A 26531-nucleotide genomic window follows, 5' to 3' on the forward strand; every position below is an offset into this window, starting at 1 on the left:
AGGTGGAGATCACAGCGCTGGGGATTGGGACCCAGCCCAGAGTGGAGATCACAGCGTTGGGGATCGGGACCTGACCTGGGGTGGAGATCACAGCGCTGGGGATCGGGACCCAGCCCAGAGTGGAGATCACAGAGCTGGGGATCAGGACCCAGCCCGGGGTGGAGGTCACAGCGCTGGGGATCAGGAGCCAACCTGGGGTGGAGATCACAGCGCTGGGGATCGGGACCCAGCCCGGGGTGGAGATCACAGAACTGGGGATCGGGACCCAGCCCGGGGTGGAGGTCACAGCGCTGGGGAATCAGGACACAGCCCGGGGTGGAGGTCACAGCGCTGGGGACTCGGGACCCAGCCCATGGTGGAGATCACAGCGCTGGGGACTCGGGACACAGCCCAGGGTGGAGATCACAGCGCTGGGGACTCGGGACCCAGCCCAGGGTGGAGATCACAGCGCTGGGGACTCGGGACCCAGCCCAGTGTGGAGATCACAGCGCTGGGGATCGGGACCCAGCCCAGGGTGGAGATCACAGTGCTGGGGATCAGGACGTGACCTGGGGTGGAGATCACAGCGCTGGGGACTTGGGACGTGGCCCGGAGTGGAGATCACAGTGCTGGGGATTGGGACCTGACCTGGGGTGGAGATCACAGCGCTGGGGACTTGGGACGTGGCCCGGAGTGGAGATCACAGCGCTGAAAATGAGGAATGCCCTCTTGTTCTGTATAGGAAGGAGTGGGTGGATGGAAGGGACTGTGATCTGTTTATCAGCCCTGAAGACAGGTAACCAAAATGTATCAGAAACACAGCACTGGGATAGTCTGAAGAGAATAGCCACCACTGGTTCTGTCTGCACAAAGAGGTGCTGACAGAACAGTTGTGTGGTGTATTATTGGGAATCTCAGCGACATCTGCAGTGCACAGATACTGGTCAGTCACCAACTGCCCCACAGGTTTCTGTCACCTTTCTGATACCTTGCAAGTGGTCTTCACAAACCCTGGACACCCTCGACTGAACCCACTTACACATGAATATCGACATCAGAGAATACTATGACGGCCTCCCCTTGGGCAGCACTGATACACTTGGAGCACTGCAAGGTATAGATATTTGGTCTGTTGGGAATTGAGGTTCAATGGGAACAGACAACAAAGACTGAGGATCAACCTGTTAAGTGATGGTGAAGGCCCTAGGGGCTGAATAGTCTATTCCTGGTATTGTTTCTCATTGCCCAGAGTGATGGATCTGTGTGAATTGGAGTGATGGACTGCATGGGGAGGTCACTGTATCTGGAGAATACACTATACATGTAAGAGAGTGATTGTTATACTGAGACCCCACTGTTTATTCAAAGGTAGGCACTCTTTAGAGGCTTCTGGCTGATGATTCACAGTCCTTTAGCTGTGATCCTTTGGGATGTGCTGACTTGAGTGGTCTTATTCCTGGCATTCAAGGAGCACAAATATGCAAAACATATTCATGGTTAGTGCATTATTCCTCACTCCTGTCCTACTGTCAACTTTAGCTCCTGGTCCTACATGTTCCAGTAACGCTCAGAATATCTCTGCGTACTCCACCCTGTTGGGTGAGAGTGACACTCAACATGCTGATCTTCTTCCTAGGTTCGGTGCAATGCTTATCGACCAGCAGCAGCTAGGAATAAAATTCTGAATGGCGCTCACAGTCCCTCCGAGTTCAGGTAGGGTTTGGCTCTCACTAACTCCAAAAAAATACAATTGCTGAAAGGAGATTGGTTTAATATTTTGTTAAATTGAAGACATTGTAAGCTGACAGTGGCTGGACAAGGAGAATGATTCCAATAGTGAATGGTAGACATGGCTCTATGCCATTATCACTGTGAGTTACAGCAGAACCACACTCCCTTCTGCTCCACTCCTTTCTCATAGCGTTAGGCCAGTCTGGTACCTTTTGCCCCTCCCTTTTCTCACAAGGCACTCTTTGAACTGCTGAGTGAGTTTGCCAATTAGTGCAGATTTAGGAGACTGTTTTACACTGCTGTTTCCATTCGTTATATTTGAGACTCTGTGTGCTCAGTTCAGGTGAATTACAGAGTTGTTATGGTGAGAAAGGAGGTCATTTGGCCCATCGTACATACATACGGGACCCTCTTGGTCAGCCAATAGGAGTGTCCTCTGGTTGGGTGGAGGTGAGGCAATGGTGCTTCAGTCAGTTCTCTTCCTGCAATTGTTGACTTGCTTGCTGAGCTGGTAAGTTTGTTTACAGAGGTTTCATCACTGTACTGGGTAACATCATCAGTGCGCCTCTGGTGAAGCATCAGTATTCTGTCCCACTTGCCTTTTATGTCTGTCAGTTTGCTGCAGTGTGTGGTGTCACTGCCAGATTTGTTTCTTAGTGGTTGGTGTATGGGGTCCAGCTCTTCATGTTTGTTAATGGTGTTTCAGTTTGAGTGCCAGGCTTCCAAGAATTCTCACGTGTGTCTTTAGTTGGCTTGTTGTAGGATGGCTACATTGTCCCAGTTGAATTGGTGTCCATGTGTATTGAAGTGAGTGACAATTGGTCACGCCTGTTGGTTGATAGTTGGTGTAGGTGAATCCCGAAGGCTAGTGTCCTTCCGGTTTCACCTATGTAATGTTTTTTGGCAGTCTTTGCAAATAATGTTGGTTCTGTTAGTTGTGGTTGTCGGATCCTTTATTCTCGTCAGTATGTCGTAGTGCGGCTGTTGATTTGTGGGCTACCATGATTCCTAAGGGCCAGAGTAACCCAGTGCTCATCTCAGACATGTCTTTGATGTATGTTAGGGTAACTAGTGTCTCTAGATGTGTTGTGCCCTCCTGTTGTGGTCTATTGTGTAGGCCTTAGTAGACTGTGCTTTTCAGGTAATCGTTGTTTCTAAAGATGCCCTATAGGCGTTCTTCCTCAGCTTTGCACAGCTCCAGGGGTGCTGCAGCTCACTTGCAAAGTGTTTTGACGCAACTCCGTTTGTGGGTATTGGGATGATTGCTATTGTAGTTGAGTACCTGATCTGTATGGGTGGTCTTCCTGTGTACGCTGGTCTGGCTTTACATTTGACTACTATGTCCAGGAAGGGAAGTCTGTTGTTCTCCTCCTCCTCGGTGAATTTAATGCTGGTGAGGATAGTATGATGATACCTGGCATGGTGACAAAACATCTGCAAACTTACCAGCTCGGTGAGCAAGTCAACAACCACATCAAAAGCTTGAGCTACAAGTCTTCTCACAAACCTTGAGTTCTCTTTCTGTCCAGCTCTGGAACACAGAAAACCACGCTCCTATCGTTTGCTTTGAATTCTTCTGCAAGATCAATTCATTTGTTTTTCTTTCAGGGTCATGGGGGCAATGAGTAACTTTGAAGAATTCAGCAAAGCCTATAACTGTCCCACGCCATCAGCTATGAATCGAGGAGAGAAATCTTGTCGAGTGTGGTAGGGACTGCTCGGGGATTTTGCATATATCACACTAACTTTGGATTCACTTACTGCTTGTTAACATCCGATGTAAGGAAGTGGGCACCAAGTCTGCATTTCTGAGAAATTCATCATTTTCATTTATTTATATTTACATTGGAACCCACGTTGGCCAACCGTCAGTTCCTCACTATTCCAGCCTCCCATTGTTTTTTATTATTGCTTTCCAGGGTTTTGGAAAACAGCTGATTTTTCATAGCTTGAATGCCTCAGGCCATTTACAGGGCATCAGTGAGCCTTTAACCACCACCCTTTGCCTTTCAACGGTGTTACCATCAAGGAAACTACCCCCCCCCCCCCATACTGTGAGCATCCCGGAACAGCCTGAAAAACACAGGCTACGAGAGCAGGTCAAAGATTGGGAATCCTGCAACAAGTAACTCACCTCCTGCCCATGGTACAAGTGCGGAATGGATTAGAGTAGTCCCTACTTGAATTCAGCAACAATGTCCAAGGTTGAGAAACCTACTTGACTGACACCCTTAAAAAAACAAAACTCCCTCCACCACCAGTACAATGGCAGCATGTGTACCATCTACAAGATGCACTCCAGAAATTCACCTTCATTGAAATTCTTTCAACACACCTTCAGATCTCTACCACAGCCAGAAGGACAAAGGCGGACACAGGAGAACACCACTACTTATAAGCTCCTCTCCAGCCACAATCCACTGTGACTTGGAAGTATAACCATCATTTGTTCGCTATCTCTGGCAAAATCCTGGATCTCGGTTCTTAACAGCTCTGTGGGCGTATCAACGTCTCCTCACCCAAACTACTAAGTGGTTCAAGAAGTCAGTTCACCACTACCTTGAGGGCAATAGGGATAGACAATACGTTCTGGCCCAGCCCGAGAAGCCCATATTCCAGGAAGAATAAAGTCACCAGCAGTGGATTGTGGTGCAGTTTTCCATATCCTGCACCGAGGGAGTAACAAGATCCTTACAAACACTGCTAACTACATTGAGAGGCTTCTTGTGCTGAACTGTCAGCGTTGCAAACCCTGGAATGCAGAAATGTGTTCCTCCTCTAGAACCTTTCCTTTTGTGTACACCGAAGAGACGCTGGGTATTTCTCACGAGTCGGAAACAGAGAATTAAATTCCTTTTTAGTCTAACCCAACAACATCCCTCCAAGTCATCCAATGAATTTTTTAAAAAAGCTACAGAATTGGAGCAGAGTTAATGTGTTGGCTTCAGTAGGATTTCCTTGGGACTCGCCCCAGAATCTCTGAGACCAACAACTTGTGAAGAGCCCCATGGTTGCCTTGGAGCTGTCTTCAAAGCTCCCAGGACTCACTGCAGCTGGTGGATATTTATATCTGAGTGGAGAAAGAGAGGCTCCATGTGTCACCTGTTGCAATGTAACACCCGGGAAGGGTCCAGGCCCGAAACGTCAGCTTTTGTGCTCCTGGGCCTGCTGTGTTCATCCAGCCTCACATTTTATTATCTTGGATTCTCCAGCATCTGCAGTTCCCATTATCACTCACACCCCATTCCTCTGAAATATGATCACTTTTGAGCAGAAGCTCTCTCCTGTTGTGTGGCATGGCCTTTAAATAGCCACCTGATGTCTGGCTAATGCAGGGAGGGGGGTCGTGTTCACGCCCTAGAATGTGCCTCATCATGTTACACAGTCAGATTTACTTGGCACCACCTTCTGCATTTCTGAAACACTCTGCAGTATTTCGTATGGCTAGCCAATAACCACGGACACTGAAACGGACGTCGGGAACTAACAGTTAAATATTTTGACCCTAATATTGTGCGTATTCTCATAGGAGGGGTGGGGGACCCTTTCATTGTCTGCTTGACCAAATGCAAACAGCAGGATCAATTTTTATAACTCTTAAATGAGCTGTAGAGCCTTGATTGATGAGCACTGACTGGGGAAACATACAGTACTGATAGATCTGCCAACAACCAACATTTTTAGACTGCTTAACGTGGCAAAAAACAGACTTAGCAAAGAGAGCATCCAAAACCTCTCAACTATTGCTGCTCACCAGGGTTTATTTGGTAACTTTATGCAGCCTGTGCAAAACCCCATTCCTAGCAAGTGGGTCAGGGCTAAGGTGAGAACTGGTCTCCTTTTGGGCATAAGTTCCTGCTAGGAGGGTGAGGCTGATTAAAGATGCTTTGAATTGACCACTATTCAAAAACAGCAAGTTATGGAGTTGACAGCTAGGCCTGTTTGTGGTGGATTCCAAAGGAAGAAATCTTTTGTTGAAATGTGTAATAAATTAACCCAATAATAGTAATTGTTTATGAAAGCCTGTCAAAATGCCAAAGTGTTGCTTTATTTTTCACTTTAGATTTGTACTGGATTATGTAGCACGTTCATAGATCAAATAAATCATTTCAAAGATATCAAAACATCAATTCAATTTTCTTCAAATGTTTAAAGGAGGACGAATGGATATTGTTCTGATCCCTAAACCTCTCTCCCTAATAAAAAAAAATCCATAACACTCACTATAGGCAGGATTGGGCTGGCGTGTACTGCATGCAGAAGTTGCTTAGACTATATGCACATCACCCAGAATAATGAGACAACATACAATCACCAATTACTGAGAGGACCCACTTATGCTGGTTTCCACCTACAATGCCAGGTCTCAATGAGTATCACCTTCAGCACAGAGCATCTCAGCACAATAAATCACATGCAGTTTCATAAAGTCTTGAACATGTTCATTTCACCAAATGTTCAGTGCTTTCTCTCTAAGGCAGTGTTCAACAAAACTCAAGTGAATAACCTGTGACATTGCCGTAGCTACCTGCATTCATTTTCACAGAAAGCGATGCACAATACAGGCAAATGTACTTACAGCTGTGTTTATGTAACTATCTGCCACCAGTATCACACTCAAGTCTTTCTTGTTCAAAGTTTGCAATTCTCCCGAGATGTTAAAACACACCAGATCTTATACGGACATTCTTGGTTTTCCTTACATCCAGCAGTTACAAGCATGACAGCATCAGCAATTGTTGAGAAGGTCATGGAGTTCCTCTCTAACCAGACATCACCCCAGCCACCTCCACTATTGTCTAGACTTAGTCCCTCCCTCTGTTGCTAACTGCCATCCTTACTGCTTGGGTGCTGCCATGTATTAACTCCATTATTCTGTATCTGACCATTTCCTCACCTTTCTCTGATATCCATCCTGTGAGCTGCTCTAAAGTCAACATTCTCGGGGGGGGGGGGGGAAGGAGGAAATGGGGGCCAAAAAAACAACAAACTGCCAACAATTTCCTCAATAGGAGATTGACTTGCATTGATCCTGCTGACTCAAGATACTGGCCCTCTAGCCATCTCCTACTTGTCACCTTCACTGCTTCATCAGCAGCACGCTGCATCATGCACGTCCCAGTAAAACCAACACAAGGACAGTGGATGAAATACAAATGAGCATAAATGGTTATTGAGATTATTAAAAAGGTACCAAAAAAAATCACAGATGACTGTTTTAAGATTGTCACTAGAAACATTTAAGGTTACAAACTGTGAAAAATTTATTAGCTCTTAAGTTGTATAAATGTTTTACCAATAAAAACACAACCCATGGCAGAAAATCATTTTATGTTCAGTTATTGCAAGACAAAGAACCTAATAATTTTTTTAAGCACTTTGAATTGAGGAAAAACCTATTTACAATATCGAACAAGTTGTCACAAAGCTGTTTCAGCTGATCATCTCAACCATCAAACTAGTTTGTGATCTGACTGACTGACAGTGAATACGTAGGAGCACTTATATATATTGCACAAAGCATTTGGTTTTTCTTGTATTTACATTCCTGCAAAGTCAAAATTTCAAGATTTCCTGTGATATCGCTGTGTGAATCAATGAGTCATCCAAAAGTAGAAACAATTGTACAACTGTGTTATCTGTGGACTGATGGCAGTGGGTGAAAGGAAGCTTTAATTCATCTACCTGAAGAAAATGTTACGAGCAGGATTGATGTAAGAGCATTAATTTTTCTCAGTGTGAAAACAACTTTATAGAAAGGTTATTCAATGGAATAAATGTTTGAAATTAGAGTCTTTGGCACTTCAAGTAAGCTGTCTCTATTTTCAAGAAACATGTTTTAATTTACATAAAACAAAACTGATGTACAAAATTCCACCTAATTGTTACCCTGCAGTGTGATATTGGGTTAGCAGGTGTATGTTTGATCCCATTATTGTTCCAGGTTAGTTACTTCAGTAGTTGGTGTGGTGGTTCTACTAACACAAGTAGTTACAAAAGCTAGTGTGCAAATACAGAGCAGTTCGCGCTAAAGGGAATCTCACATTGTTTTCTATAGATTAATGGGGCTCCCTTGCTGAAATATGGCCATAAGTTATATACTGGCAAGAAATAACAAGTGTAGGCAGGCTTTACAATAAATCAAAACTAAAGGCCAAGTACAGGGGTCAACAGCATGTGAACCCAGATGAATGCAGACAGGAAATCATCAGTCCTCAGCCACTTGACAGAGGCACAAGATGGACCGCTGCTTCAAGTGTTTTTAGATCCACACGACTTCCACGGTCTTCAGAAAGGTGGTCCTCAGGAAAGCAAAGCCTTGTGCAAAAGCTGTATGAAATGATCGGCCAACAGTCGAAACTCCCAAAAAGAACACTTGTTTTAATCTTGATGTGAGGGGGGTTGAATCTCGTGTCAACAACCAAACTGAATCCAAGAAGAGTGCAGACAGAATCAGTGCTATTGCCATTTTCTTGGCAACGTAGGAGCTGAGATTCAGCGATGACAGCCACGGCCTATACTTTATGCCACATAGTGGTACTGGTTGGCATTGTCTTTGTCTCTCTCCATATAGTCCCTGTCAATTAGAGATTCAATTCTTTTCTTCAGGTCTCCTGGCTGAATATTACGGATAAAGAGGGAAACGAAAAACATGCATGATTAGATTTGACTTTTCATGATACACTTCTGGTTTAGAGAATGGGAAAGCACAGTCTCAGTCATCAGGAGATAATCAGCAAACAGGCTTCAAAGCTTCTTCTATTACCCAAGCAAGGAACAGCTAACATTACATTCAAAATAATAAGCAACTGATTTCTAGGAGTACTGAATCCTCAGTTTTATTTTGCAGTTTATTTCTGGGCTGAAAGAAGAATAGGATTTCAGAACTTAACATCTGTATCAGTGGTCAGCTCGATCTATTTCGGCGAAACAACCTGTTTGCACAACAGCCCCAGTAAACCACCCATTACTACAACAGTATAGTACTTTAATATTCCACACCTATTAACCAGCTGTAACTCAGCACAGACATTCACTTCCTCTGAATTGGGGGAGCCATCATAGACCTGTTCCAGCCTATCTATAATAATAGACCACCAATTCCTTTCCCATGCTACCTCACTTTGGGGTTAGATCATGCCCAATACTGAGCAGAAATGGAGTTAAGATTTATAGTCTCTCTCTTCTGGTTTGAAAGTTTGTTAATTTGTAATATATTACTAGGTTTGAACTCAGCATCCCTTCAAAATATCACGCCATTCCTCTCAGATTCCACTTCTCCAGATTGACTAATCCTGGTCTCATAAGGCTCTCCTGATAACTCAAGTGTCTAACAATAAATTATCTTCAAAGGTCTTTCCTACATTGATGGCACAGTGGCCACACATGGGCCTCATACAGGACTGTTCTTCCTCAACTCCTGCGATCTTCTATCCCTTCAGTGAAATATCCAGTCGGCTCTCCACCTGCACTCAAAGCAATGTCTAACATCAGTTGATTCAAAAAGTGGTGGTTGCACTGTATTCACAAGGACTTGAAACAACTTCTCCATGGAATAGCCCAAGCTGACAAGAAACGTTTGCCCTTTGATGTTGTGTGAAGATGTGTGCTACTAACTTAAAAGGTACTTGAAATAATTGATGATTGATTAAGGAAAAAAAAGGCCTACAAATAGGAACATATGGAATTCTTACAGGGTAGGTGCAGGGAGGATGTTTCCCTAGCAGGGGTTTTGGGGTCTAGAACAGGGAACACAACCTAAGACTAATGGGCAGGCAATTTAGGACAGTGAGGATTAAGAATTTCATCACTCAGATGGTGAATTTTTGGAATTCTCTACTCTAGCACTATGGATGCTCAGTTATTGAGTCAACTCAAGACTGAGATCAACACATTTCTATATATAAGACAGATGAATATGCAGATAGTGAGGAAGAATGGTACAAAGGAATGGGGATGATCAGCCACGATCTAGTTGGATGACAGGCTGGCTTCGGCAGCTAAACAGTCTACTTCTATTTCATATATCGTTGAAGGTTGTCAAGCTTCTTGAGTGTCATTAGAGCTGCACCCATCTAGGAAGGTGGGAGTATTCCATTACACGCTGGCTTGTCCCGTGTTGAAGAAGGATAGACTTTTAGAGAGACAGGTGGTGAAATCCTTGCCATAGAATTCACACCCTCAGACCTGCTCTTGTAGCCATAGTATTGACTTGGATGGTCCAGTCCAGCTTCTGGTCAATGGTAACCTCCAGACATTGACAGGTGTCTTCATGATGACAGTGCCATTGAAAATCAAAGGGAGACAGTTAGATTCTCTGTTATTTGAGACAGACACTGTCTGACACTTGTGGCTAGAATGCTACCTGCTGACTATCAGTTTAAACCTGAATGTGGTCTACTTCTTGTTGCATATGGCTAGGACAGCATGAGGAGTTACTGAATCAACAGTAAACAACCCCACTTCTGACAGGGTTGAAATGTCACTGATGAAGCAATTGGGGGTATTGCATTTGGTATATCTACTTGAACTTTAGCAAGGCTTTGATAAGGTGGCGCATGGGAGACTTCTAGCTAAGAGCCTATGGGATCCAAGGAAATTTGGCTAATTGGATCCATGACTGGCTGAGTGATGAGAGGCAGAGGATTGAGGATTTTTTTTGTGACTGCAAGTCTTCTCCAGTGGAGTTCCACAGGTATCAGTGTTGGGGATATTGCTGCTTGTAGTTTATATAAATGATTTAGACTTGGATGTAGGAGAGATGATCAGTAAGCTTGCAGAGGATACAAAATTACATATAGTGAGGAGGATAGCCTTAGACCACAGAAGGAACATAAACAGGCTAGTCAGATATGCAGATCAATGGCAAATGGAATTCAGTTTGGATAAGTGTGAGGTGATACAGGACGAATAAAGCAAGGGAATACATGAGAAACGGTAGGATCCTGGGAAGCACAGGGGATCAGACGGATTTTGGTGTGCCTGTACATCAGCCCTTTAAGGTAGCAGGACAGGTGATGAAGAGATTAAAAAGGCATACTTGACTTTATTAATCGAGGCACAGCATTTAGGAGCAGGGACGTTATGCTGGAACTGTATAAAACATTGGTTACGCCACAGCTAGAGTAGTGTGTGCGGTTCTGGTATCCATATTACAGGAGGGATGTGATGGCACTGGTGAAGGGGAAAACAGATTTATTAGTATGTTGCCTAGGCTGGAAAGTTTCAGATGTGAAGAGAGATTGGGCAGAACGAGGTTGTTTTCCTACAGCAGTGGCGATTGAGAGGGGGCATGATTGAGATGAAAGAAGTGATGAGGGGTGTAGATAGGGTAGGCAGGAAGGAACTATTTCTCTCGAAGGAAGAATCAATGTCTGGGGCAGGCAGTTTAGAGGAGATAAGGAAACACTTTTTTGCAAGAGTGGTGTGAATCTGGAACTTTCTGCCTGTATGGGTGGTACAGCAGAAACCCTCATAACATTATGAAGTATTTAGATATGCTCTTGCGCTGCCAAGGCATACAAGGGTATGGACCAAATGCTAGAAAATGGGATTAGAACAGAAGAGAAAGGATTTTTGTGACTGATGATGGTCGGGACAAGGAATTCCAGAAGACACTGTCGAGGGCAATCACTTAGTCTTTCATGGCATATGGCTGACACTGCCAAGATCAACATTTGTTGTCCACCCTGAACTGTCCTTGAAAGAGAGTTACTTGTGAGGACTTTTCAGAGGTAAGAATATGGAGTTAAATGCATGCCAGGCCAGGTCAGGAGACCTAAAGGATACCAGTAAATGTGATTGTTTTTGGACCACATTTGATAATAGTTTCATGGGCAACATTACTGAGGCCAGCTTTATATTCCAGTTTATTAAGTGAATGTAAATTCCACTAGCCTTTGTGCCTCCTGTCAAAGCTTGTGCACGGGCCTTTGATTAAGAATCGTGACATTACCATTACACCACTATTTCGCTCTTGAACCCATCTTTGAACCAGGAGGTCAGGAGCCGATTGACCCTGGCAGAACCCAAACTGGGCCTCACTAAGTGGGCATTGCTGAGCAGGTGCTGCTTGATAGTGCTGACGTTACCTCTCATCGCTTTACTGATGATCGGAAGTAGACTGATGGGACAGTATTTGGCCAGGTTGGATTTGTGCTGCTTTTTGTCATTTCTTCAGATTATGTGGAATGAATCAAATGAGCTGAAGACTGGCAGCTGTGATACTGGGGACCATAGGCAGCATTTCTGCCTGAAAACTGTTGCAAATGCTTCAGCCTTATCTTTTGCATAGGTGTGCTGAGCTCTTCCATCACTGAGGATGGGGGTATTTGCGGAGCCTCCTCCTTCTCCAGTGAGTTGTTTAATTGTCCACTACAATTCACAACTGGATTTGGCAGGACGACAGAATCATAGAATCTCTACAGTGTGGAAGCAGGCCATCTGGTCCACACCAACACTCTGAACAGCTTTATATTCCAGACCCATCCACCTACCTTATTCCTGTAACTTTGCATTTCCCATGGCTAATCCACCTAGCCTGCACATCTCTGAACAGAATGGACAATATAGCATGGCCAATCCACCCTAACCTGCGCAGCTTTGGACTGAGAGAGGAAACCGGAGGAAACCCATGCAGACACAGGGAGAATGTGCAAACTCCACACAGTCACCTGAGGGTGAAATTGAAGCTGGGTCCCAGGCACTGTGAGACAGCAGTGCTAACCACTTAGGCACCATGCCACTTGCACACTGTAGATCCGATGGTGTGGAATCGCTTAGTTCTACACTTAACATGCTATTTAACACACAGTAGGCCTGTACTGTGCCTTGAACAATTATTGATTTTTCTCCCCCCCCCCCCCCCCCAGCCCACGGCATGTGGAAGTCAATGGTTAGGTCGGCATTTATTACCCGTTCCTGTTTCCCTTGAGGTAGTGGTGAGTGTTCTTCATGAACTGTTACAGTCCGTTTGGCTTAGCTACACCCACAATGCCGACAGGGAGTGAATTCCAGGATTTTGATCCAGCAATAGTGAAAGAATGATGATATATTTCCAAGCCAGGACGGTGTGTGAGAGAATTGGAAGAGAATCTGCAGGTTGCGATGTTCCTATGTATCTGCCGGCCTTGTTTTTCCAAATGGAAGTGGTCGTGGATTTGGAAAGTGCTGTCCGAGGAGTTTTGCTGAGTTTCTGCAGGGCAGCTTGTAGATGGTACATACTGCTACCACTGAGCATCAGTGGTGGAGGGAGTGAATGCTTGTGGAGGTGGTGCCAATTAAGTGGCTGACTTATCCTGGGTTGTGTCAACCTTCTTAAATGCTGTTGGATTTGCACTCGTCCAGTCAAGAGGGGAATATTCCATGTAGATGGTGAACAGCACTGGCAGAGTCAGGGCGAGTTACTAGCTGCAGGATTCCCAGCGTCTGACCAGCTCTGGCAGCCATAGTATTTATATGGCTGATCCAGTTAAGTTTCTAGTCAATAGCATTGATAGTGGGGGATTCAGCAATGGTAACACCGTTGAATGTTTATGGGCAGTGGTTACGCACTTGAACTTTAGATCAGATTCCCTACAGTGTGGAAACAGGCCCTTCGGCCCAACAAGTCCACACTGCCCCTTGAAGCATCCCACCCAGACCCATCCCCCTACAACCCACAAACCCCTGAGCACTACGGGCAATTTAGCATGGCCGATCCACCTAGCCTGCACATCTTTGGACTGTGGGAGGAAACCGGAACACCCAGAGGAAACCCACACAGACACGGGGACAATGTGCAAACTCCACACAGACAGATGCCGAGGCTGGAATTGAACCCGGGTTCCTGGCGGTTAACCTCATCTACTGTATCCGTTGCTCCCGATGTGGTCTCCTCTATATCAGGGAGGCCCAATGCAGACTCGGGGACCGTTTTGCCAAGCATCTGTGCTCTTCACACACCAACATGACCTTCGAGTTGTCACCCACTAACTCCACCTCCCACTCCCTTGATGACATGTCCATCCTTGGCATCCTCCACTGTCAGCGAGGCCAAATGTAAACTGGAGGAATAAAACTCATATTTCGCTTCAGGAGCTTACAGCCCAATGACCTGAATATTGACTTCACCAGCTTCTAAATCTCTCTTCCCACAAACTGTCCACCTTCGTACTCACCTATCCGCTCCATCCTTCACAATGACCAACCCCAAGAATCCCCTACCTGAATCCACGTATCTGCGATTCACCTATCCTACCCCCAGCCCCACCACCGTCCCTCTACTTATTTCTGGGCTCCCCTCCCCGTTCCCAGGCCTGAAATGCTGACTTTCCTGCTCCTCGGATGCTGAGTGGCCAGCTGTGCTTTTCCAGCTCCACGTTAATTGACATTGGTTATATGGTCTCTTATTGGAGATAGTCACTGCCTGTCACTGTTGCTGGGTCAAACCGCAGTAACACTCTTCCTAACAGTGGATGCATTGCCAAACTATGGACATTAACATTTCAAGGATGCAGCTCACCACTATCTTGCCCGGTACAATTAGGGATGGGCAATAAATCCTGGCCTGGCCAGTGATGCCCTCACTGAATATCATAGAATCCCTACAGTGTGGAACCAGGCCCTTCAGCCCAAAAAGTCCACACCGAACCTCAGAGCATCCCACCTAGACCCATTCCCCTATAACCCACTTAATCTACACACACCTGAACACTACGGGCAATTGAGCGTGGCTAATCCACCTAACCTGCACATCTTTGGACTGTGGGAGGAAACCAGAGGACCCGGAAAAAACCCACGCAGACACGGGGAGAATGTGCAAACTCCACACAGACAGTCGCCTGAGGGGAATCGAACCCAGTTCATTCAATCAGACTGTGGCTGATCTGCATTTGGATTCCTACTTGGTTCCATATCTTTACATGGAAATTTCACAATCTCAGTTTGAAACTTTCAATTGATCAAGCCTCAAATATTTGTGCTGGATTGAGGGAGGAGGCTGGAGAAAAGTCTCTCATTTCAGCATTCTGCCATTGCCTCGAGGACAAAAAGAGACACGTAGTCAATCTGCTGGTGACTTGGAAATGTTTATACACCAAATCCTCAATATCATATTGCAAAAATCTCTCATTACCTTCACTGGAAATTTTAATTGGTTATAGAGTTCCGCAACGAGGTGGTTATGGCTGAGTGTCTTCCTCATTTTCATGATTCGAACGATAGCAGCATCTATTTGGTACTGTCTGTCCTGGAATACCCGTTCAGTCGTACTCGTCTGCTCCTCAACCTGGAAAAAGGTAAGGAAGGGAATGTGGAATTACCTCTAAAATAACAATGACAATACATTGTCAGTGAGTTAAGCCTTCCTAAAATGGCAAATTATGAGAGGGATTACATACAGTTTCTTTCATCTGGATTTGGTTAATCTTTATTCTGAATAGTTTGTGCTTGAAGTCGTCATTGAAGATGATCTTGTCTCCATCTTCAATGTCCTTTCCTTTTGGAACTTTGTTCAACACACGAGCTTTCCCACAGGCTAAAGACTGCAATGTCCTTCTCAATTCACTATCCTCTGAAAGAAAGGTCAAAATACAAAAAAACTTAGTAAACCAACACAAGTAAGTGCCTTAGAAAAGCACTTGTTACAATAATACATAGCCAATATAGCAGTTTCATTGGAATTTCAGCATACAATATACATTTAGAGCAACATGCCCCGCTCTAAAACAAATGAAGAAAAGGAAGCTATTTTGTATTTAAAGTCAGTTTTGAAATTCAAATAGCTCATGGTTGAACGATTCAACTCCGTATACCTATTTTTGCTTTTCATCCTTTAATGCTTTCAGTTAACAAAAAAAAATCAATCAAGCTCAGAGTTAAAACTAATTGATCGAGTGTCAATTACTGCATGGGGAAGACATATCCAAAACTCTGCCAACACTCTATGTCCCAGTCCAACAGCAGTGGCTCTCTCAGCATGGACCACAGATCCACTAGTGGTCTACAAGCTGATCCAAAATGCAAATGAATGTCATATTTGAGGCCGTGTAAGAAAACAAGCTAGAACACTTGGCTCTATCAGTCATGTAACATCACACATAGAGATAACAAGGTGTACAGCTGGATGAACACAGGAGGCCAAGCAGCATCAGAGGAGCAGGAAGGCCTCGACCCTTCTTCAGAAACATCACACAACCAGGAACAAGGTGTAATTTTTTTGTTCGAGGAAGGGTCCAGACCCGAAATGTCAGCTTTACTGCTCCTCTGATGCTGCTTGGCCTGCTGTGTTCGTCCAGCTCTACACCTTGTTATCTCAGACTCCAGCATCAGCAGTTCCTACCATCTCCCTGGTGTAATTTTATAACCATTTTTATTTGAGTTTAAAAAAAACTATTCGTTCTCAGAGGAAAATTATGATGATTCTTTAATACAGAACGCTCCAGATGAGAAGAAAAATTCGAAAGAATTTTTCATGCATGTGTATTTTGCTTGTTGGATCACCATTTATTTTCGATGTCCAATTACCCATGAGGAGCAGGTGGTGGTAAGCTGCCTTCTTGAACCACTGCAATCTATGTCCTGTAGGTACACCCATTAAAGAATTCATAGAACTTGATGCAATGATACTGAAGGAATAGTCACATATTTCTAATTCTGGATGGTGAACAGCTTAGAGGGGAACTTGAGGTGGTGGTGTTCCCCATGTATCTGCTGTCCCTGTCCTTTTAAGTGGTACAGGTCACAGGTTTGGAAGGTCCTTTTGAAAGAGCTTTGAGTTGCTGCAGCGCATCTTATAGATGGTATGCATTGCTGTTACCGTACATTAGTGGTGGTAGAAGTGAATATTGAAGGTGATGGACAGGATGCCAATCGAGTGAGGTGCTTTATCCTGAGCAGTGTTGAGTACAGACTGTTGTTGGAATTACACTCCTATAGGCAAATGAGGAGTGTTCTAACACATTCTTGACTTGCACCTTGTACATGGTGGGGACAGGCTCTGGGGTGTCAGGTGGTGAGTTATTTGCTGTAGGATTCCTAAAGTCTGACCTGCTGCTGCTTCCTTATTCACTTGCGGGACGTGGATGTTACTGGCTGAAATTGAGAAGATGGTGATGAACTGCCTTCTTAAACTGCAGTCCGGCGGCTATGTGGTTGATGTACAATGCCCTTCGGGAGGGAATGCCAGGATTTTGATCCACCTCTTGAAGCTGCTGTATTTACATGGCTGGTCCAATTCACTTTCTGGTAAATAGTAACCCCCAGGATGTTGACCATGGGGGATTCATGACGTTAACGTATAAAGCAGAATTGATTAGATTCTCTCTTGTTTGAGATAGGCAGTCAACTTCATATGGACCTAAGTGGTTCAAGACAGCAGCACATGACCACTTTTGAGGGTAGTAAGGTACCAGTAATAAATGCTGGCCCAGCCAGCGATGCCGCATCCCATGAACATATGCCAAAGTTAACCTACCTCTCTACGCATTCTCCCTTTAAAATCCAGATTGTTAGTTTTACACCAATTTGAACAATTTCCAGTGCACCCGTACATTTAAAATTGAACTGTCAGTGCAAAGAATCTTGAATTCCTTCCATACCTATGCCGGTTGCAGTCTTGATTTCCTCCACAGAGAATTCATTTCCCTCGTTAAACATAAGCAGCACCAAAGTCTGGAACAGTGAAACCTGCAGCTCCTTTTTACCCTAGAGTGTACATTAAAGAAACACTAATTCAGAGCATGGGATAAAGCAGGAGCAAAACAACTTCAGGCTGCAATTTCTACACAAAAACAAAATCACAGGATGAGGGCATTGCTGGCAATGCAGCATTTATTGCCCATCCCTAATTTCCTGGGGGGCAGTTACCAGTCAACCAAATTGCTTTGGTTCTGGAGTCACATGTAGGCTAGACCAGGTAAGGATGGCAGATTGCTTCCCAGAGGACATTAGTGAACCAGATAGGATTTTCTGACAATTGACAATGGATTCACAGTCTTCATTAGATTCTTAATTCTAGGTATTTACTGAATTCAAATTCTACCAGTTGCCATGGCGGGATTTGAACCTGGGTTCCCAGAACATTATGTGGGTCACGGGATTTACAGTCCAGCGATAATACCACTATGCCACTGCATCCCCTGGTTACTGAGGATAACAGTGTCAAGCAGATAAACTGGAAGAATACACCATTGTCCCAATAGAATGCTACAAAACAATCAACACTATAAGTGATCACATCAACAGTATGCATTATCTATATACTGTGAATTGTATGCACAGAGATACTACATGGGAACCTATATATTAATGCACTATGTAATCAAATAAGTATACACATGTTACTCCAGCAACCTAATCTACATTATACTTCATTTAAATAGTGACTGAACACAATGCCAAAGTGGTAACTTATTGTAAGCCGGTTTCATTACAAGATGAACAAAGTGACTTTAAGTGAGAGAGTTTAGGATACGTCAATAAATATACTATGCATGAGTTATATGAATAAACTCTACAGGGAGATAGATCAACGGAAGGAAATACTGAAAATGTAAAAAAGAACAGAAACTTCAGCAAACACTTAAGTGAGGCAGCATCTTAGGAGAGAGCAGAGAAATTAGTATTTCAATCAAACAAAGAACTGCAGAGGCTGGAATCCGAAACAAAAACAAATTACTGGAGAAAAACTGCAGGGCTGTGGGGAGAAAGCAGAGTTAACGCTTCAGGTCTACTGACACTTCTTCCAAACTGAGTTAATATTTCAGGCATAAGCCTGATGATGAGAACCATTCATGTGAAATTAGTGGCTGTCCGTTTAGTTTGAAATAAAATGTATTCTCTGCCTTCATTTGAAGTCATCTTCTGACCGCTTCCTCCCACTTAAGTATTAATATACTCTTTCTCTAATGCGATGAATTCCAGAAAGGAGCTGCACTAAAGAGTGAAGTGTTGAAAATGAACAAACAGGCTTGGAACCTGTGCAAGATTCACTTTAATAGCCACCTCAGCGACCTGCAAATGATAAGAAGGTTGGAGTAAGACACAAGGAGTGCCAGGCCCATTTAGGGCAACATCTACTGTCACTGGAATTACAGTGACTGAACAATTAAACAAATGTGAACTAACCAGTGCAAGTGAAAGAACGTATGTGAGAGTGAGAAGTGGTATGTACATCTACACTCTGCATAATGAAACTAATTTGCTTTTAAAGTAAATGATATGAATGTGTTGGCTGGGATAGTGCGAATGGATGTCATTTATGTGAACTTCCAGAAAACATTTAATTAGGTTCCAAATAGAGACTGAACTAAAAAGGAATCACACAAAATTAATGGCAAATACTAAACATGGCAGCAAGTTGCAAAGGGATTGGTAAAAGAGTGAATAGGCAAAACTTAGTCAGATAGAGTTCAACGTAGAGTAATTATATTCAGTGAATCTAAAAATGATTGATAGAATATTATTTAAAATAACAGCAGAAGCCATGGAGGATCTCAGCAAGCTAGGAGAAAAGTAGAGAGACCACTAAAAGTTAGTGAATAGATAAAAGAAATACAATTAATACAAGGCTAATGTTTGGCTGGAGAATAATGGGGTGGAGGTTATGTCCAAAGCTCTCAACAGACCAGAAATGCAGCACTGTATTCAGTTCTGACAATTACACCTTGGAAAGTTCAACTGATCCTTGAAGATGCGAAACAGAATAAGCAGGGGGAGAAGGGTTAACTTGCACAGACTAGGCTTGTGTTCCATAGGTCAAAAGATTCAAGAATAGTCAAATGAAGTTGTTTGAGAAGATTAAAGACATTGATAGGATAAACAGGAAGAAACAGTAATCATTATGTTTATAGATGTATGCAACAAGATAGATTTAAGAAACAATTCTCCATGACTAAAGCATTACCTCTTTGAATTCCGCTTTCAAAACAGAGTGCCCCAATGTTGGCTGCCATTGGAGTTTTCTGCCACTGTGCTTTCCGAGGTAAAATGTTTTAAATACCTCCTGCAATTTTATCATCTATAAAAATAGATATGTATACATTACATTGACGTCTAGATGTCACAGCCATTTTCACAGAATGTGGGCATTCAAGCTTGTGTTGGTTGTTTGACTCAGAGCTACTCTTCCCTCATCACCCTGCACAATTAAGTATTTATCCAAGTCTCTTTCAAAGTAATTATCAAATCTGCTTCCACTGCCTTTTAGGTTGCACATTCCAGATCATAATCACTGGCTACTGAATACACTGCTAAGTTGTTACTATGTTTAAAAGGTTGATTACGGTTGTCAGAGACTGACTCAAATTTTCAAGTTAGTTTTTAGGCCTCCCTTTAATATTTTGGACACAGTGCCCAGTAGCAGACCACAGGACACAGTACTCCATTCCTGCACAGACATAGCCAGTCGGTGTCCCCCTCCACAATGTTGATCCTGCTATACCTCACAGTCATCTGCCTTTATTCCAAATGATTCCCTATCCTTTTCCTGCTCCTTGAGATTGACAATAAAAGCCAATGGCTCAAGTGTGGGAAACAGAAGGCATTTGAAGTTACATGGGGGAAACGAAAAAAAGCAATAACTGGGTTCCTGACTAGTGTAGGACTTGGAAATAAGGCCTGATCCAGGTGTGGGTCCAGAAGTGCCAACGACAGCCATATTAAACTATATCCCACTCTCCAACACTCTGCCCAGGCAGATATTCTTGAAACACAGGGACTTGCTCAGGAGTTTTTGAGATTGAGTTATCCATACCAGGCAAAATATTAAATGTGAGCAAAGACATTGACTTGGGACAGAAACAAGAAGAGTGATCACAGATTAAAAAAGGCAAGAAACTGAACTGTAATACTTGCTTTCCTTTCATTGGTATCTCAGCTTGGTTCAACAGGACAAATTATACACTGACCTGTTTCACCCCAACCTTTTTTTCTGTAAAATAATGACTCACCCCTTGAAGGCACTCTTCCCACTTCAAACAAACATATCAATTCATAGCAGGAGTGGGGCACTATTCTCTATTATCCACTATACAGCAAGGTCATCGCTGTTTGGATTAGGACCTCAATTGATCATCTAATCTACCAGACCAACTGCAATATGTCTCCTCTCCCCACCCACCTCACTCAATAGGTTTGTTCATCAAGAATCTGTCTTGTCTTAAAAAATACTCAATGACCTGATCCATTGGTCTCTGGGGAGACACTTTGACAGACTAAAACACTCTCAGAGGAAGCTGCTCTTCTTTTTAACTTAAGTGGAAGGCTGATATTTTTAAATTCCAGTCTCCCAAAGGGAAACATCAGCCCTGTGAAGTTCCCTCAGGATCAATAAGATCCTGTCTTTCTTCTAGGCTCAGATAGATGGAGGTTTAATCTTTCCTCATACCCTCTCCATTGTAGGAATCAGTAAGTCATCGAATCCCTACAGCGTGGAAGCATGCCATTCAGCCTATGAAGTCCACACTGATACTCCAATGAACATCCTACCCAGACACACACATTACCTTATCCCCCTAACCCTGTACCTCCTATGGCTAACCCACAGTATCCAGGAATGTGCAGGGTACGGGCAATTTAGCATGGCTAATCCAACTAACCTGCGTATTTTTGGACTGTGGGAGAATCTGGAGCACCTGCATGAAACCTACACAGACACAAGGAGAATGTACAAACTCCACACAGACAGTCACCTGAGGGTGGTATCTATCCCAAGTCCATGGCACTGTGAGGCAGCAGTGCTAACCACAGAGCCACCACACCATTCACAGTTAGTTAAAACTGCTTGAGTGAAATGGATTTCTCAATTTGTTCCCAGTTTGCTTGTGGATTCCTTTAAAGCTGAACATCTCTGCTGTGGTGCTGCCCATAAAATGCGGGCAAATATTTGGAAAAATTTCATGAGTAGAGCTATTTTTCTCTGTCTCTGATGAACCGGTGTGTGAAAAACACTGCACACAAAGGAAATTTTTCACAAATAAACAATTCTTTTACAAAATGAGAAGGTTGTAGCATATGTCTAAAAACTTGTTAAAGAAATAGTTTCCAAAGGGGTTCAGGGAGAAAAAGAGGGAGAGGTAGAGGTTTGAGTTGCAGAGAGAGGCTGGGACTTCTTTTACTGGAGTGTAGGGCTTTGAGGGGCGACCTTATAGAGGTTTATAACATCATGATACAGTGAATGGCCAGTGTCTTTTCCCTTAGGGTGGGGGATTTCAAGACTGGGGGCATATTTTTAAGGTGAGATAAGAAAGATTAAAAAAAATGAGGGGCAACTGTTTTATATAGATTCATATATTCTTTTGGTTTTTGTTTTAGAGATTAGTTCATGCATGGAATGAACTTTTAGAGGAAGTAATGGATGAGAGTACAGTTACAGCATTTAAAAGACATCTGGATAAGTACATGAATAACATATGTTTGGAGGGGATATGGGCCAAGTGCAGGCAGTGGGACTAAATTAGTTTAGGCTTGGCATAGGCTGATTGGACCAAAGGATCTGTTTCCACGCTCTATGACTGTGTAAATTGTAGAGGATGGCGAAGGTACTATATTTCAGATTCTAAAATCCAAATCAGTTTTGTTCACACTGAATAACAGTAGTGCCAGCTGAGTTGTGGAACAACACAAATGGTATCCATGGTTTGACAAATTTTAGGGAAGCTTAGCTCATCCAGCTGTGGACTGTGTAATATGTTGTAGATGTCAGTATTGAATAACATTACACTTACCCCAGCAGGCAAATGTATTTCCATGGGTGTGTACGTTGGCCAGTATCCCATTGTCAGAATGTTGACTGTCAGATCTATCTTGCTTGGATCACTCTGGCTTTGGATGTACTGAAATGGCAGAAGGAAATTTGCACATTAGGAAGAACATGGCATGGAAGTGAAGGCAGAAATTACAGATGTTTTCAGGAGTGGAAGATAAAACTGACACTTAGAAAATTAAACGGAGAAACGGAATTGATCATCAAACCTGATGCTGGTATGTGAATTTTACTATGGGGCTCTTGCTCCTTTAAGTACAGATCGGCTTTGGCCTTGCCCAGGAACATAAACTCGGCTACAAATTCACCACGAGAAATGTTTGCAGAAACAGAGTTTGGCTGCAGTTTACCTTTAAAGGGTAACTTGGCACAATTTTCAGGCAGCAAAAAGGGAAGATACAGTAAAGTAATGCTGCAGTGTCTAAAATCACCAATAATTCCTGGGACTTTGACCTAATTAAGATATTCGTCAGCAACAGATGTTACTACATCAAGAACTAAGCTCTTGAAATTTAGATGCCTTACTAGCTTTCCCCAAAACTGTGATGCAAAATGCACTGAAACCTTGGCTTTGCTTATTCACCAGAAAAGGGTAAGTGTGCAGCCTAGGGAAAGGAAATGACTAAACCTTCGGTTCGATTCCAGCCTCGGGCAACTGTCTGTGTGGAGTTCACATATTCTCCCTGTGTCTGCGTGGGTTTTCTCCGGGTGCTCCGGTTTCCTCCCACAGTCCAAAGAAGCGCAGGCTAGGTGGATTGGCCATGCTAAATTGCCCGTTGTGTTCAGGGGTGTGTGGCGGAAGATGGGTATGGGTGGAATGCTCCAAGGGGCGGTGTGGACTTGTTGGGCTGAAAAGGCCTGTTTCCACACTGTTGGGAATCTAATCTAATCACATGCACCCTGAAAACAGACAGCAGCCATAGGCAGAGAGAGATGCAGAAATTGACTTCCCATTACCAGTGCCCTGCAAACCATAGCAAAACACTTGTTAGTTTGGGATTGTAACCAGATGGATGTTGAGCCAAGAGTATCAGGAGTGGCCTGAAGGTTACCACCTCATTTGAGCAGTGTCCTACCAGAGGGAATGAGAAGAAGCCTACGCCTGTTTGTTGATCGCCATTACCTTAGGTCAGAAGTGTTCCAGGAAGATTTGAATGTGAAGAAAGGAACTTTGGTCAGTAAGTTTGCAGATGATACTGAAATTAGAGGTGTAGTGGACAATGAGGAAGGTTACCTCAGAATACAACAGGATCTTGATCAGATGGGCCATTAGGGTGAGGAACGGCAGATGGAGTTGTAAAGGTGAGATGCTGCATTTCAGAAAGACAAATCAGGGCAGGACTTAAACACTTAACGGTTAGGGTTCAGGGGAGCATTGCTGGGCAAAGAGTGCAGGTTCGTAGTTCCTTGAAAGTGGAGCTCCAGGCAAACAGGATAGTGAAGGCAGTGTTTGGTATGCATTGAGTCGGGAGGTCATGTACAGGACATTGTTTAGGCCATGTTTGGAATACTGCGTTCAATTCTGGTATCCCTGCAATAGCATGGATGTTGTAAAACTTGAAAGGGTTCAGAAAGGATTCACAAGAACATTGCCAGGGTTGGAGGGTTTCAGCTATAGGGAGAGACTGATTAGACATTAGATTATTTTCACTGGAGTTTCAGAGGCTGAGGGGGTGATCTTATAGAGGTTTATAAAATCATGAGGGACATGGGCAGGGTGAATAGCCAGGGTCTTTTCCCTGGGGTGGGGGAGTCCAAAACTAGAGGGTATGGGTTTAAGGTGAGAGAGGAAAGATTTAAAAGGGACCTTTTAAAATTTAAAAGGCATTTGGATGGTTAAATGAATACGACAGGTTTACAGGGATATGGGCCAAATGCTGGCAAATGGGACTAGATTGATTTAGGATAGCTGTTTCACCTGGACGAGTTGGACTGAAGGGTCTGTTTCTGTGCTGTACAGCTCTATGACTCTTTGACTGGTCCTATTCTTATCCTTTTGTACTGTAGCTGGGGAATAAACCAGGAAGCAATTTAGCACATGGGCCGAATGACCTCCATCTGTATTGTAACACATCTGAGATTCAATTATACTGGAAATGTAAGGAAGAGTGATCACAACACCATCAGATTTAGGTCAGACACTTTGTAAGAGACTGAGGAAAATAATAAAAAAGCTTAGAGTCAACCCAGCATCAGAAATAGGAAAACAAAAATGGAATCTGTGCCGAAGGAGAGAATGGAAGAATACTCAAATGAGGAATATTATAGTGAATAGCCAAACATAGAATTCAGAAGGAAAACTCTTGCTCTCTTGGGGCAGTAAGGTAGAAAGTATACAATTGCAATGCAAGTAATGCAATTTATTTGCATTTTTAAAAGCCTCCAGTTAGCTGCCTCACAGCAGAATCATCAATAAAGTTCGACAATGTGGAGCTAGGGAACAAGTGACTGAATGGATTGTCAAGTCTTTAATAAAGATAGAGGAAAGTGAGAACAAAGGTTAGCTATTCAGAGTGGCAGAAGATGGAAAGTGGTATAAATTGGAGAAATAATTGGCCAATGAAGTTCAACACAGATAAATGTGACATGGTACATTTGGTAGGTGACTGTGGAGGAAACTTATTACTTGGAGGACGTATGGCCTAGGCAAGGAGACTAGAACAATAGATGGTTCTCAGAATATAAGAATCATAATAATCACTGAAAGTTGTGCCACTGGTAACAAGGCCATAAATACAAGGAAACCAAACACAGAGATAACAAAGTGTGAAGCTGGATGAACACAGCAGGCCAAGCAACATCTTAGGAGCAGAAAAGCTGACGTTTCGGGCCTAAATCCTTCATCAGAAGGATTTATTTCTACAGACAGAATTGAAAAGTAGGGAAATTGTGCTGTACCGATACGGAACCTTGGTTAGAACACACTTAGTATTGTGTGCAGTTCTGGTCACTATATTATACAGAGATGTAGAAGCACTGGAGGTGTGGAGAACATCGCACGGTTAATCCCTGGAATGGTAGACCCAGCATACTATGAACGGCCGAGGACCCTGGGATTGTATTCATTAGAGTTTAGAAGGTTGAGGGGAGATCTAATAGAAACTTACAAGATAATGCATGGCTTAGAAAGGGTGGATGCTAGGAAGTTGTTTCTGTTACGCGGGGAGATTAGGACCCGTGGACGCAGCCTTAGAATTAGAGGGGGTCAATTTAGAACAGAAATGAGGAGACATTTCTTCAGCCAGAGAGTGGTGGGCCTGTGGAATTCATTGCCACGGAGTGCAGCGGAGGCCGGGACGTTAAATGTCTTCAAGGCAGAGATTGATAAATTGCTGATCTCGCAAGGAATTAAGGGCAAAGGGGAGAATGCGGATAAGTGGAGTTGAAATGTCCATCAGCCATGATTAAATGGCGGAGTGGGCTTGATGGGCCGAATGTCCTTACTTACACTCCTATGTCTTATGGTCTTAACATATACAGAAATGTGTGGGCCTACACATCAGGAAAGTGTTGACAGCTGGGTCTGCTTTCTGATGGCAGGAATATCAAGTACAGCAGAAACACCTCCACAAACTATTAAGGATGAGTGGCTTGCTTCTGCTTCTATCCCCTGAAATCTCGAATAAACTAGTGTGAGAATACTTTACCAAAGGAGGGTCAATTCAGTTGTGAGAAGATAGTAATCAAAGATTTGCAAACAAAGCTATAAAGGCAATTACAGGCTGCCTTTAAAGAGGACATGGTCTGATATATAAAAGGTTGGACAAACAAATTCAGGACTTCCTAGATAATGATAGAGACAGCCTGCCAGGTAAAGGAGCAGAAGGGTATGAGATAACATGTTGATAATAGCAATAAGAGGGATGAATATAGAAAGTTCAGAAGGACCTTGGAAAAAGAAACAACATATGCAGAGAGAATACGATAAGAGACTGGCAGCTAACACGAAAGGGAATCCTGAACAGTTCTCTAAACATATAAATAGTAAAAGGTTGGTGAGAAGGTGGCATTGGACTGATTAACGACCCAAAGGAAGCTCATGCATGGAAACAAAGGCTGTGACAAGGTATTACATGAG

The 26531-nt window shown here is 43.5% G+C and overlaps 2 protein-coding genes across 5 annotated transcripts in view; one reads left to right on the plus strand and one right to left on the minus strand.

Moving 5' to 3' along the window:
* The window catches only part of phex (phosphate regulating endopeptidase homolog, X-linked), a 73880-nt gene extending 67230 nt beyond the window's left edge, over nt 1-6650 (plus strand). For 2 of the 3 annotated variants that reach the window (XM_048540089.2, XM_048540090.2), the window contains 2 exons: nt 1616-1692; nt 3319-6650. In XM_048540089.2, coding sequence (XP_048396046.1) covers nt 1616-1692; nt 3319-3421 — 180 coding nt within the window. In that variant the 3' untranslated portion in view covers nt 3422-6650. The remainder of the gene's footprint in view (nt 1-1615; nt 1693-3318) is intronic. The other variant, XM_059650474.1, reaches the window with a different exon arrangement.
* LOC125456845 (cullin-4A-like) overlaps nt 5737-26531 on the minus strand; it is a 46520-nt gene continuing 25725 nt past the window's right edge. For both annotated transcript variants that reach the window (XM_059650473.1, XM_048540296.2), the window contains 6 exons: nt 22416-22523; nt 19595-19708; nt 17289-17394; nt 15090-15262; nt 14825-14977; nt 5737-8328 (listed from right to left, as the gene is read on the minus strand). In XM_059650473.1, the coding sequence (XP_059506456.1) occupies nt 8233-8328; nt 14825-14977; nt 15090-15262; nt 17289-17394; nt 19595-19708; nt 22416-22523 (750 nt within the window). In that variant the 3' untranslated portion in view covers nt 5737-8232. The remainder of the gene's footprint in view (nt 8329-14824; nt 14978-15089; nt 15263-17288; nt 17395-19594; nt 19709-22415; nt 22524-26531) is intronic.

Source organism: Stegostoma tigrinum, chromosome 12, assembly GCF_030684315.1.
Source record: "Stegostoma tigrinum isolate sSteTig4 chromosome 12, sSteTig4.hap1, whole genome shotgun sequence".
In the NCBI taxonomy this organism is placed as follows: Eukaryota; Metazoa; Chordata; class Chondrichthyes; order Orectolobiformes; family Stegostomatidae; genus Stegostoma; species Stegostoma tigrinum.